At 53.9% G+C, this 12,933-nt stretch overlaps 1 protein-coding gene across 5 annotated transcripts in view; it reads left to right on the top strand.

Annotated features, from left to right (window-relative positions):
* Nucleotides 1-9,488, top strand: part of ZBTB7A (zinc finger and BTB domain containing 7A) — a 30,562-nt gene extending 21,074 nt beyond the window's left edge. For all 5 annotated transcript variants that reach the window (XM_043985427.1, XM_043985396.1, XM_043985404.1 and 2 more), the window contains exon 3: nucleotides 3,794-9,488. In XM_043985427.1, coding sequence (XP_043841362.1) covers nucleotides 3,794-4,235 — 442 coding nt within the window. In that variant the 3' untranslated portion in view covers nucleotides 4,236-9,488. The remainder of the gene's footprint in view (nucleotides 1-3,793) is intronic.
* Nucleotides 9,489-12,933: the final 3,445 nt, after the last annotated feature.

Here is a 12,933-nt window from a genome sequence, read left to right as displayed (position 1 = left end):
GAAGAGGGTCTGAAAGAGCAGAGGTCACTGGGCCTCAGAAAGGAGGTAAAGGTCTGGGACCAGGGTACTCTGCACTGACTTGAAGAGATAGGCCAGGGCACGGAGAGGAGCTGGCTCCTGGGGCAAAGGCAAGCTTGCTTCCTCCTGCCTGCCCTCAGCCCTGCTGGCTTCTGCCACCAGCCCTCACTGCCCTTTCTTTTTTTCCCCAAGAGCTCCTCCTCCCTTCCCCCCAACACACACACACACACACACACACACACACACACACACTCTCTCTCTCTCTCTCTCTCTCTCTCTCTCTCTCTCTCTCTCTGGGGCTGGTGACTCAGCTCTCCCCTGGGCCCAGCCTGGGGTTCCCCCAGCCCCACCCAGTGGGAAAACTGAAGAAAGATGCCATTGTCCCAGGTTCTCTGTGGGCCCTCCCTGCGCCCCTGGCTGGCCCCCTCCCCAGCTTTATTCCCAGCACAGCAAGCCTGGGAGGGGTAGGAGAGGAATAAGGTTGTTTTCAGTCTCTGCCAGAGCCCTGGGGACAGGGGGCAAAGCCAGAGAATCCCCTCCCCATACTCTAGTAGAAGGGGAGGCAAGAAAGACAAGTAGGGGTGTGTCATGCTGTAGAGGCCTGGAATGTCAGGTACGTACCAAGAGCCAGCGCAGGGTGGTGGAGAGAGCCCAGAGTCAGGAAACCCAGCTTCTAGTCTGGTCCTTGCCACTTGTTCACAGTGTGACCTCAAGCAAGTCACTTCCTTTCCTTGGCCTTCCAGTAAGGGGGTTGAACTAGATGATCTCTGAGGTCTTTTTGCCCCTAAAGTTAGAAAGAAAAATGGCCCAGGAGGTGCTGCCTTGGCAGGGCCCGTGGGGCCCAATGGAAGCTACCAGGCCCTTCGTCCAAGGAGAAGCAGAAGCCATGGTTGCCAAGGTGTGAGCCTGAGCCTGATCAGTCTGTAATTCTTCCCCGAGCCCTCCTGGGGTGTTCAGGTTTGTGCTTGGCTTCATATGGTGAGAGATCGGCCAGCCAGGAAAGGAACGGACCCAGGGAGTTTCCAGGATACTGAAGGAATGGGGACCCACCCAGAGGTGGCCTGGCAGTCAGGTCTGTGAAAGCAGGAGGGAGCAGTTCCTGAGGCTTGAGGGCTGGGGACGGGGAGCCCCATAAAGGGGCCAAAAGCCCAGAGAGGACCTTCCCAGTGCAGGGCCAAGCGCCAAGGCTGGAGTGGCAGTCTTTTCAAACGTCCCCATCAAGGTCCACCTTTGAGCGTGCTTGTCTGTGTGCTGGCCCAGTGTATATGTGTGTGTTAGTCTGAAGGGGCTCAGGTCTGGTCAGGGGAGGCCATCTGGGTCCATTCAGGGGTATACGGCTCATAAGAGTCACAGTTTGAACCCGGGTTTGACTCCCAACCAAGCAAACTCCAAGGCTCCCTTTACACTTGATGCCACCGCAGGCCAGAATTCTGCTCCCAAGCCTCAAGCTGCCAGTGGGTAGACACGTCTCCTTCCATCCCACATGCCCGGCCCTCAGCTGTGGCTCCTGAGTGCCCCCCTGCCCTGCTCTGTGCCAGCCCCTGGCTCCCTGGGGGCCCGTTGGGGACTTCCCCAGCCCAGAGCTCAGTTTCACTCTGAATCAAAGGCGGCCGTGTGCAGGGGCAGTGGGTGAGGGCTATGTCTCCTCCTACTAGGATCCCTGGTGTTCTCACTCACCTGTGTCTGGGGATCTTCTTTTATCCCTTGAGAGGGGAAGGAAGGATGAAAGCTGGGGACCCAGAGCCAGGAGGAAGCAGGGTTCTAGGCCCTCTCACTCGAGTCACCTGGAGCAGCCTCATTTCCTCATCCGCAGAATGGGGACAATGTATGTGCTGCTTGCTGTGAAGAAAGCTTTGTGAGACATAAAAAGAAAGCACTAGAAAAACCTGAATTATTCTTAGTTATGGGGAAACTGAAGCTGGTGAGGGGAAGTGATTTGTCCTTGGTCACGGGGGGAGGGGTGTGTTGCCCAGACTCAAACCCAGAGCTTTGGGCTCTGGAGCCTCTCAGAGCATCTTCTCGATGGGATTCTGGTGCCTGGCTCTGGGAGCCCCTGGGCCTCTCCCCACATGGTCCCTTTGACCTTTGGGTCCCAGACAGCCCTTTGTTAGCATTTGCAGCTGAGACTTCCCTGACTAGGGGCTTGAGGCCTACCCTACCCCCAGCCAGCCCCCTCAGCTAGGCCCCTCCCCCCCATAGGGCCAGGAGTCAGCAGGGGCCCCCAGTGAGTCACCAGGCACATTGAGTAAGACAGGGGCCTGTGGCAGAGCCTGGACCATAATTATACAGTCGTCACCAAGGGCTTAGGAAACCCACTGCCTCCCACCTCCAGCCCCGGCTCACCAAGGGCAACTGTTGGGAGGCCGGGAAGGGCCCCTGCCCCTCCCAGGCCAGGCTGCTGGGAGCCAAAGGGGTGTTCCCCCCCCCCCCCAAAGGCAGGAGCCCTCATGCAGCATGGAGGCAAACTGGAGACCTTTGTTCTAGCAAGTGCTTTTCTCTCTCAGCCTCCCTCTCAGAGCTGCCGTGAGGATCCGGTGGGACAATGGATGGGAAAGTGACCGGGCCACTTGGAGTTTGCAGAAGTCCCATCGATGATGGTGCTGCTGTGGCTGTACAGAGATGGGGGTGGGGGGTGGGAGAGATCCGTCAGTCAGTCAGTCAGTCAACAGACCTTGAATGCCTGTGGGGTGCCAGATGCTGCAGCCAGACGGCAATGAAGGAGATGCTGTCCTTCTGGGGGCAGGAAGCTGAATGGGGCAGTGCAGTGGAGACCCCCGGGGCCCCCTGGGGCTCTGGCTGTTAGGGCAGGGTGACAACTAGAGGGCGTTGGGCCTGGGGGCAGGAAGCCCCCTCTGCTCAGCAGACAGCTCCAGGGTGGATGAAGGGCTTCCTTTCTACCTCGGGTTCCCTGGGGAGCAGGGCCTCGTGATCCCTTCCCGTGTCTCTGCCAGGAGGCCTCTGGGAGCTCTGCATGGGAAGGAGGCGGTGTCTAAGGACGGTTTGGGGTAGGGGGCCGTACTGCATTCTTCCTCCTTGGTAAACGCAGGATTGGACTGGGGGTGGGCCTCTGTGGCCCTTTCTAGCTCTAGGTCTGAGCTTCTCCTCAAATCTAGTAACCTCTGCTCGGTAAAGTCTGGGTCACAGCAGGCAGGTAGTTTCCAAGCAGCTCTGGGAAGGGGAGGGACACCTGAAGAGCCCCCGTTTTCCTTATGAGGGTAGGCAGGGCACCTTTGGAGACCCTCCTCCTTTTTAACCCCCTTCCTGCTTTGAGGTTTTCCCCTGGACAGCCCTGGGTGTGGCAGGAACCCTTGAAAAACCACCCAAAGCTCCCTCACTTGGAGTGAAGGAAAGGGGAGGTGATTGTGCCTGATGATTGAGGGATGGCTGTTCTGGGGCTGCTAAGACCATCCTGTGCCTCTGCTCCCTCTGAGGCAGGAGGGGGCTTCCCTCCCAGCCTCTTTCTCTGTGGTGGGAGTCACTTGCTGAGGCTTAGTTCAGAGCCCTAGGCTCATGTCTGCCTCACTCACCCCCTCTGTCACCCTTGGTGACCTTGGGCGAGTCTCTGCCCTGTTCCAAGGCTCTGTTCCCATATCTCTAAAATGACTTCAGTTAGATGGTCTGGCCCTAGAATTGTTCCCAGCTCAGAAGTGGGGCTGTTGTGGGGAATGCCCCCTCTATGTTCTTGGGTTGTGTGGGGGTCGGGGGTCGGGGTTAGGGCCTGTGGCAGGACCCAGTCAGAATAGGACCCGCTAAGCCCTTGTCTTTGCCCCCATAGGCAGGACAAGCTGAAGGTGCACATGCGGAAGCACACGGGGGAGAAGCCCTACCTGTGCCAGCAGTGTGGAGCTGCCTTCGCCCACAACTACGACTTGAAGAACCACATGCGGGTGCACACGGGCCTGCGGCCCTACCAGTGCGAGAGCTGCTTCAAGACTTTCGTCCGCTCCGACCACTTGCACAGGCACCTCAAGAAGGACGGCTGCAACGGAATCCCCTCCCGCCGAGGCCGGAAGCCCCGGGTGCGCGACTCGGGGGCAGGGGCTGCGCCAGCCCCCACCCCAGTGGCCCAGGACGGCCGGCGCCACCGGCCCGAGAAGCACTTTAAGGAGGAAGAGGAAGAGGACGAGGAAGAAGAGCAGCCCCAGCCTGAGGCCCCGGGCAGGTTGAATGTAGCAGGAGGGTCAGCTGACGGTAACTTAGCGACCGGACTCTCCTAAAACCAAAAACACACAGAAAAAGTCTATCTATATCCAGATCTCTCTATACATATATATATATATAGACATATATATATATGAAGCGTCACAAAATCTAGTTAGTTCTATCCTCCGATTTTCTCTTTAATGATGTTTTCTCCCTCCCTCTTCCAACCCCCTGCCCTTCCAGGACCCCGTGATTTTTTAGAAGAAGACTATTTCGAGGCCTGCCATCCCCCCTCTCCACCAGGGAGGGGACCCAGGGATCTGGATTCTGGCCTGTCCAAGGCCATTTTCCTGGTGGCATTGGTGACAGGCTCCAGGCCCCAACTCCAGGACTTGATTTGGGCCTGGTTGGGCTCTGGAGGGTTCAAGGTGGGGTGGGGGTGATTGACAGTTGGGTTTTTATTTTTCACTGGTTGGTTGGTTCCCTTCCACCCCCTCTCCCCCCAAGTAATGTCAGGAGGGGTAGTGGGGAGTGGTGGGGGTCCTTCTTCCTGAGTCTTTCAGACAAGACCTTAAAAGATGTCCGTCCACTGCTAGTGGACGTTAAAATAGCCCCTTGCCCACCCTGCTCCTTGTTCTTGCTCTGCACACCGCTGACCCCTCCCCTTTCCTCAGGGCACTTATTGGGGGTTGTCCCCACCCCCTCCCTCGCACAACTTTCCTATTCCCCAAAACCACCCTTCTTCCCCTCCCCCCCAACTCCTGCTTTGACTCTCCTGGGGTATGGGAGAGGCTGAGAATGGGGGCCACGGCTCCTAGATGCCTACTTGGGCCCCCTCTCTCCTGGCCTTTGAAACCCAAATATATTTATTTTCTTGGGCTAATAAAAGGAGGAGAGGAGGCCCAGGAATGGGGGGACTGGGGAAATGGAGTGGGGTACACTGAGGGGATCCTCCCTCCCTCCTGCCTCTGCACTTAACTACTTAGTGTGAGTCCCTGCTCTGTGGGCTTCCTCTCCATCTCTGCAACCCCCCCCCTCCCCGCCCGGCCAGGGTGAGCCGTATCAGGGACCCCGTCATCTCACCCTGCCAGGGGAGGTGGGGGGGCCACTTAACAGCCTGTGTGGCCTTTCCAGCCCCCCTTGGGGAAAGAGATGTTCAGAGATTCAAAGCCCTTCCCCTCAAAAAGCACTTTTTAGATTATTTTTCAAACACCTTTCCAGAGAGGCAGCACAGGGTGAATGTTGGCAGAGAGGGTGGAGGGGGGAGGCAGGTTGGTCAGGGCAGCTGGTGCCAGGACCAGGGCCAGGCAGGTGGGGAGGGGGAGGAGAGAGAGTGGAGATGTTTGATGCAGTGAAAGCAATAAGTAAAAAAAAAAAAATTTATAAAATGGAAGAAAAAAAGTAGAAAAAGACAAAAAAACCAACCACGTTTGAAGTCTTAGCACTTTGTGATGGAACGGGTACTACACTTTATCTGAATTCTTAATTTAAAAACATGTTTACAAGTTGCAACCAACTTCTATGGAAAATTAAAAAGACAAAAAAAGTGATTATTACAAAAAAAAAGAAAAAAAGCAGAGAAATTCCTTTAAAAATCAATTTATTTTTGTAAAAAACAATAAAAAGAAAAACCCACTGATGCAGAATCCACTTCTGTTTCCCGCAGTAGAACCAGGAACTGGGCTTAGGGGGTTCTGCAATAGGACTAGAACCTTCTAGAATATTTGCCCATTGCAACAAAGCTTGAATCTCAGGCAAGAGTATGGGGTTTTGTGTTGAGATGATTTTTTTTTCCTTCCCTCCCTCCATTTTGTTCTCTCTTTGGTTCTCTCATGGTTTTTCTCCATGTCTTACTTGGCATTGTTGGCCAGAGATGTGGGTCCTGGCCCTAGTGGGTCTCCTGAGAGAAGGGAGTTCTGAGAAAGGGCTCTGTCTAGATCACTTACATTACAACCAGCTAGACCAGTCAGAATGGGCTTTCTGAAATGCCTGCCTCCCATTTGCCCTTGGCCCCTCGTGTCCCCTTCACCCCATTTCCCACTCCTTGCCCATACTCCCTCAGGACCCGCCTTTTGGCTTCCTTCCAACGTGGCGGACTAAAAACATGGCTAACAGAGTCTGCCTGGAGCAACCATCTTGAAAGGCCTGTTCATATTCAGTGGGGCCCCAGGATGAGGGGGGTTCCCGATTTCAGGGCCTCTTCTGCTCCTGACACCCTTCTTTTTATTCTAAGGCACTGACTGTCAAATGAGGGCCTCTCCCTGGGATGCCCATCTCATTTAGGCCATGAATGGGGAAATGGTGTTGGGGAAACATCTTCCAGAGACCAGACCTCGCCAGGCTCCGTGGACAGGTCTATTCAAGTCCTTACCTGTCAGCACGGCCCTGCTCCCCATTTCCCCCCTCCCAGGGGTTTCTGCAGTTCCCTGGGAGTAGAGGGTTTTGGGGTACCCACCCCAATGCTCCTGGCTCTGGCCAGCAGGGAGAGGGCCCTGTGCCCTGGCCGTTCTAACTCCTATACTCCTAGAGGGTCCCTCTGCTTAGCACTGGCCCCCTCACACATATGCAAAAACCCGGTGCGGACTTGTAAATAGACGCAACTTTGGAGTTCTTTCTGGCAAAGCCCCCAAGTGGTGGTATCTGTTTCCTTAGCTTCAGCCGCCAGCATCCCATCTCTTGACTCCCTCCTTCCCTTTCCCTGCACACCTTCGAGAAGTTTAAAAAAAAAAAAAAAAAAGGGAAGTTTTCATAGAAGGTGGCTTTAAAAAAGTCCTCCCCCCCCTTTCCCCGCTCACCGATGTCTCAGGATCCCTGGGACAGGGCAGGCGGAGCAGAAATGTAGGGGCAGGGACCCCCATTTCATCCTTCCACCCCCCCACTCGGGAGATGGGGCTGGAGCCCAACCTTGGCTGACTACTCTCGCCCCTCCCAGCCTCAGCCTGGCCTATTTCACACCTGAAAAATCACAGGGTGAGCTATTTTGGAATCACCATCTGCTCCAGGGAGGGAGGAGTGACAGGCTCCCCAGCAAGGGGGAGGGGAGCGGAGGGGGGCATTTCTGGGGACCATTTCCCCAGGTGTGACCTCAGGACCTCCCCTCCTCCCTTCCTGGGGCCCCTCAGCAATAAAAGCAGTCAACGCCGAAGCCTCTCTGTAGGCCCAGAGCCTGGCTCGTCCTGGCAGTGCCTGGTGGGCAGCTGCATTTGGGGAACACAGATACCACCCCTTCATCTGCTAGTTAGAAGGGGGGGTGGGGGATAGGACATGTAGGCAACACTTTAACACAAGCCTCAAGAAGGTTTGCACTAAAACCCGCTCCCCTTCTCCTGCTGCCTGCCTGCGCGCCAGCCCGCCCCCTCCTGTGAACCTCCTGTCCCTAGGCCCGTTCTGCCTTAACCTCCTTCCCTGTGCATGGGACCTCAGACAGGCTGCCCGGCTCTCCCTGCTCATTCACATAGTGTATATAAACCTGGATTGATTTTATTTTTATTTTTAAATTAAGGTTGTGATAAAGTGTTGCCAAAGAATTATTGCATTTCAGGAAAAAAAGCAAACACAGAAAAGCAAAGTGTGTGTGTGTGTGTGTGGTGGTGGTGGTGGTGGTGGTGGTGGGGGGAACATGCCAATGCGGCAGCAGAAACAGCCAAATTGATTTGTTCCATGGTTTTGTTTTTAAATGACAGCAACAAGACAAAATTGTTCCTTCCTTCCATCGTGGTAAAGCCGTGTTTGTGCGTCCGCTACTGGGCCAGGGCTCACTAGGTGAGGACCCTGGGGATTGGACAGTCTCCCCAGGAGCCAGGGGTCTCAGGGGACCAACCCCAGCGGGATGCCGAGGAGGAACTCCCTCCCCTCCCCTGCTGCTGGTGTCTCTAGACAGGGTCAGCCAGAGGGGAGCTCACAGCTGGGGTAGGGGCTTGAGGGGGCTGGGCTATGTTCCTGATGCTGCTTCTCCCCTCCTCTCTCCCTCTGAGAATAAAAATAGAAAAAACTCACCAAGACCATGCAAAAATACTATTTAAAACAGGAACCAGTGAATGTAATGGGATGGGCAAGGGGCAGGAGCACAGGAGCAGGATGAAGGGGGTGGGGGGGCTGCCCTGGCAGTCCACGGGCTCTGTCAGGCCATAGTACCAAAGTATGCTGTCACCTCATCGGGCCAGAGTGCCTGAGGATGGGCAGGGATGGGGGACAGCTAAGGACCAGGCCCAGGGGGCCTACAGGCTTCCTGGCCCCTGGTCCCGTCAGGGATACCTGGCCCTGCCTCCATGTATAGGGTCCCCACAGCCATTCCCCAAACTTAACCCCCCCCAGCCCTCTTGATTACCTTTGTAACCAAGCTTCTTGCATCTGTCCCTTTAAATCCCCCCCTTTGGGGGGGGCCTCAAGTTCTACCCCCAGAGGTCAGAGTGGGACAAGAGCTGGGCAGAGCCCCTGCTTCGGGGCCAGAGGTACCTTAGAAGGGGGGGCTTGAGGATTGGGGTGTTGTTCTTTGCACTAATTAGACCCACTGACCAGGAAGGGAGTGGTTCTGTTGCACATGGCCAAGGCTGGAGGTCAGCATGGAGGAAAGGATTCAACCCAGGGACTGGAGGGTGAGAGAGAGGAGGGCTGAAGCACTCAGAGATGCCAGGGAGGAGGGAGGTGGGGGACAGGGGAGGAGTCTTTGTACTCTGGGGAATCAATTCCTCCCCCCCCCCCCATGCCAGACATTTCCTTGCCCAGCCGGGAGCTCCCCAGCTCCGGAGTTCAGAGTGTGCAGGCAGCCGGATTGGAGAATAGAAACCTATTTTTTAAGAAAGAAAGATATTTATATTTGCAGTTTATTTTAAAGAGTTATTTAAGCAGAGGAAGCGTGCGGCTGAGTCCGGCTTGAGCCTGGGGGGGCATAGTGTCTGCAGGACGACCGAGTCCCCAGAGCCAAGTCTAGCTCTCTCTATATCTATATATACAGATTGAAACTTTATTGGGGCGCGTGGGGGAGTGGCTGCTGTGTGGAGCGGGGAGAGGCACAAAAGAGCTTCCAGCCGTTCCCTTCCTCTCAACAGCAGAGGAAGGGGGGCTGGCAAGGTGGTCAATGGGGTTCAGAGCCCTGGGGGTCGGGGGGGGGGTTCCCAGCCAGCAGATTCAAGCACAGAGAAGACATTCCATGGACTGTATCTGAGTGTTTATAACGTGTGGGAGAAAAAAGAAATGGATTAAAATGCACTTTTGGGGGAGGGGGGCTTTAAAAATAATTTTAAAAACCCAAAAAAAAGGACAAAAATGAAACGCAAAACATTCATTTTTCTTGTATATAAAGACCACTAAAAACAGCTGTAAACACCCCTGTTGGTTGCCTCCTTTGTCTCATTCTGCTTTATCCCGTGTGTGTGCGTGCATGTGTGCATGTGTCTGTGTGTCTCTGTATGTCTGTGTATGTGCATGTCTGTGTGTGTGCGTGTGTATGGGGGGGTTGGGGTGCTGGGGATTCTGCTGCAGAACACATGAGGGGGGTGGAGGGGGGATGGAGTGCAGAAAACTTCCTAGGGGGAGATGAAGTGCTAAGGCTTCATTCACATTTGGACCTTTCACATTGAAGGCTGAGCAATCCCTCAAGGTTTGGAGCAGAAGGACTGGATCTGCTGGAATAGAACCTGGATTGGATGGGAAGGCAACTTCTCTGGGCCTTTCTGTGTCTCTGAACCTATCCCACCTAGGTAGGGTGCAGGAGGGCAATGAGAAAACGTGGAGCTGGCCCCCCTCACCCCAGATTCCTCCCAGCCCCAGGAAAGCCACTTCTTCTCCCCGAGACAGACAACACTGGAGCAGTGTAGGGCGCAACGGGGGAGGTTCCCAGTGCTTAGCAGCTTCCTTTGCCTCTCCACAGCTGTGCTGGGGGGATCTCGGGGACAGAGGAGCCCCACGTTGTACCCATTCTGCTTGGGCATCCGCCATGATGGTTGACTCAGAACAAAACGGGATCAGTCCACAGAAGGTATATTGCATCGTCCTTTCGGACTAATAGGGGGACAGGTGGGCATCTCCCTTCATGGCTCCACTTCCACATATCCATCAGCTTCACTCAGTTGGTCTGACCTTAATCAATTCAATAAGCGTGCCTGTGTGAGAGAATGGGAGCTCGACCCATCTGATCAGAGGCAGAGGGTGGAAAAAGATGGCCTCTGGCTCAGTTACCCCCTTCGTGTTTATCCAATAAGCACTTTATAGTTTACAAAATGGTGTCCTACCAACAAGCCTGCAAGTATTCGTATCATGCCCATTTTATAGATAAGGAAACGGACCTTATTCATACAAAGACATGGAGTCTTTGTATCTCTAAGGCCTATCATGCTGCCTGGGACACAGTAGGCACTTAAATATTTATTGAATTGAGACAAGAACCAAACCTTTTATCTCCTCACTCCTTGGCCTATCTTTGACCTTAAGATTGGTGATAAATGACTGAAGGCCGCTGGACAAGGTGGCCTCTTGGGGTCCATTGGGCTCAGTCTTCCCTCTTGACCCTTCAGATCCTGGAACCATCATTGACCCTGGGGGCAGAGGTATCTCAAATGACAGATGGTACCTTTCACTACCTCCTGAGGTGTCACCATTGGCCTGAGAGAGAAATGATAGAGCTGGAGGGTGGGTCCCAGTTCCTTGCTTACCTGACTGTTAATTCCCCCTGGGCCTATTATTGATCTCGGAAGGTAGACATAGGTATAGAGATGTCTCACTACGTCTCTTCTGAGGGTTAGACAGAGATGAGAAGAGTCCAAGCTAACAATGGGAACTGTGGTGCCCAGGCTGCTCTTCCTTGTCATCCTCTCTCTCCAGATACCAGATTACAAGAGTGGGGCAGGAGAGCAGAATCAGGTAGGTCTTGAGACGATGCAGCTATCACCACTAGGCCTTGACTCTCCAACTTTCTTTGCTTTCCAAGAAAGCAGAAGCTCTGGAGTTTTATGAAGGGGAAAGAATGAGCATTTATTTGGCACCTACTATGTTTTAGGAACTTTGTAAATATCCCATTTGATCCTCAAGAACCCAGGGAGAAAGGAACTATTATTATCTTCATTTTACAATTGAGGAAACTGAGGCAGTCAGAGGTGACATGACTTGCCCTGGGTCACATGGCTAGTAAGTGTCTGAGGCTGGACCTGAACTCATCTTGACTCCAGGCTCAGTGCTCCATCCACTGTGCCAACTAGCTGCCCTAAAATGTTGGACACCTGTGGGCACCTCGGATCAAGAGTCTGAGGGCCAGGGCAGAATGGGAGTGGGATAAAAGAATGTCAGGGCTGAGGGGAACTCTGGGAACCATCTAGTCTGAATGCTTCATCTTATGAAGGAGGGGATGTACATGTAGGGGGGGAAAGACCGTGCCTGAATGTTGAGAGGTGGAAGCTCTTTTAGCTTTTAGTCCAGGGACTTGCCCAACGATAAGGAAAAATTGAGGGCTTGGGGAGGAGGATGGAACATGGAGAACTAGAACCTAGACTTTTGTTTGTTTTGTTTTGTTTTTGTAGGGCAATGAGGGTTAAGTGACTTGCCCAAGGTCACACAGCTAGTAAGTGTCAAGTGTCTGAGGCTGGATTTGAACTCGGGTCCTCCTGAATCCAAGGCCAGTGTTTTATCCACTGTGCCACCTAGCTGCGCCCAAACCTAGACTTTTGAACCAACATCCCAAAGCCCGTCGGCCATCAGCTTCTCACTTCCACTCTTACACACAGGCTCCCTTGCAGAGGCAGGGAAGCAAGGTCAGGTCCTTGGAGAAGGGGGGAACACCCTCTCCAGTCCCTCCCTAAGCCAATGCTAATTGCCAACACCTAACTGGCTAACCTGCCCTGACCCCCAAGGACAGGGACCACACTGAGATTAGCTTGTGTCATAAGCCTCCTAGTTTTTAAGGCCGAAGGGAGATTTGGGGGCTCATCTCGGCAGCTTAGGCGATCCATTGTTTCTGAGTGGGGGTGGGGGAGAGAGGACCCTAATGCACCCTTCTGAATCCGGAGCTGTCTCCTCATAGGCTGTTGGGAGTACTTAGCAGAGGAGGAAACTAGGCCATGGGCTTTTGGGAAACTCCCAGGGGAGAACTGGCCAGGTGATTAAAACGAATTGGTGGCCACTGACAGGGCCTTACAGAAGTCAAAGCGCTTCGTCTCACCGCTTCCTTTCCCAATTGTCTACTGACTTCATTGCAGTGTGGCTCCCATGTGTGTCACAAGGCTTACGGTTAGAAGCTGCTGATGGGCTTGTCATTGGAGTGAATTGAGGCTGAAGACCAATAGCTACTTTGTGAAGGGGTTGGTGGTGGTGGTGGTGAAGTCAGGGGGAATAGTGAAAACCTGGAGGCATCCAGACCCCTGTGAGCCAGCCTGATGCACCAATCTATAAAAGTGTGGACTGAATGCACCTTCTGAGCGTTTCCTGCTCTGATGTTCTCAGACTTAACTTTCTGGCTACATCAGAGTCCTCTTAGCCAGGGCAACAGAGGCAAAATCCTGCTGCTGGGGCCCCTGCCCAATCATTCCTTAGCTAAGGCTAGCTCGGAGATCGACAGGATTTTAGAGCTTAAAGGTACTTTTGGAGACCAGTTAGTTCAACCCTATTTTATGTAGCTGGAAACTGAGGAACCCAAAGGAAAGGCAGAGACTCCTGAGGTCACCTAGCTAAAAAGCAGCAGGGCCCAGTCTTCTGATTTGAACAACAGTGGGCTTCCCCTCTACAAAGCAGGCAGCCTTGGTTCATAAGGGGAACCGCCTCCCAAGAGCATTTGCTTTTCCATAG

This window comes from Dromiciops gliroides, chromosome 1 (genome assembly GCF_019393635.1).
Source record: "Dromiciops gliroides isolate mDroGli1 chromosome 1, mDroGli1.pri, whole genome shotgun sequence".
Taxonomy (NCBI): Eukaryota; Metazoa; Chordata; class Mammalia; order Microbiotheria; family Microbiotheriidae; genus Dromiciops; species Dromiciops gliroides.
The sequence above is the reverse complement of the archived record's forward strand: the minus strand, read 5'-3'. Positions and strand labels throughout refer to the sequence as shown.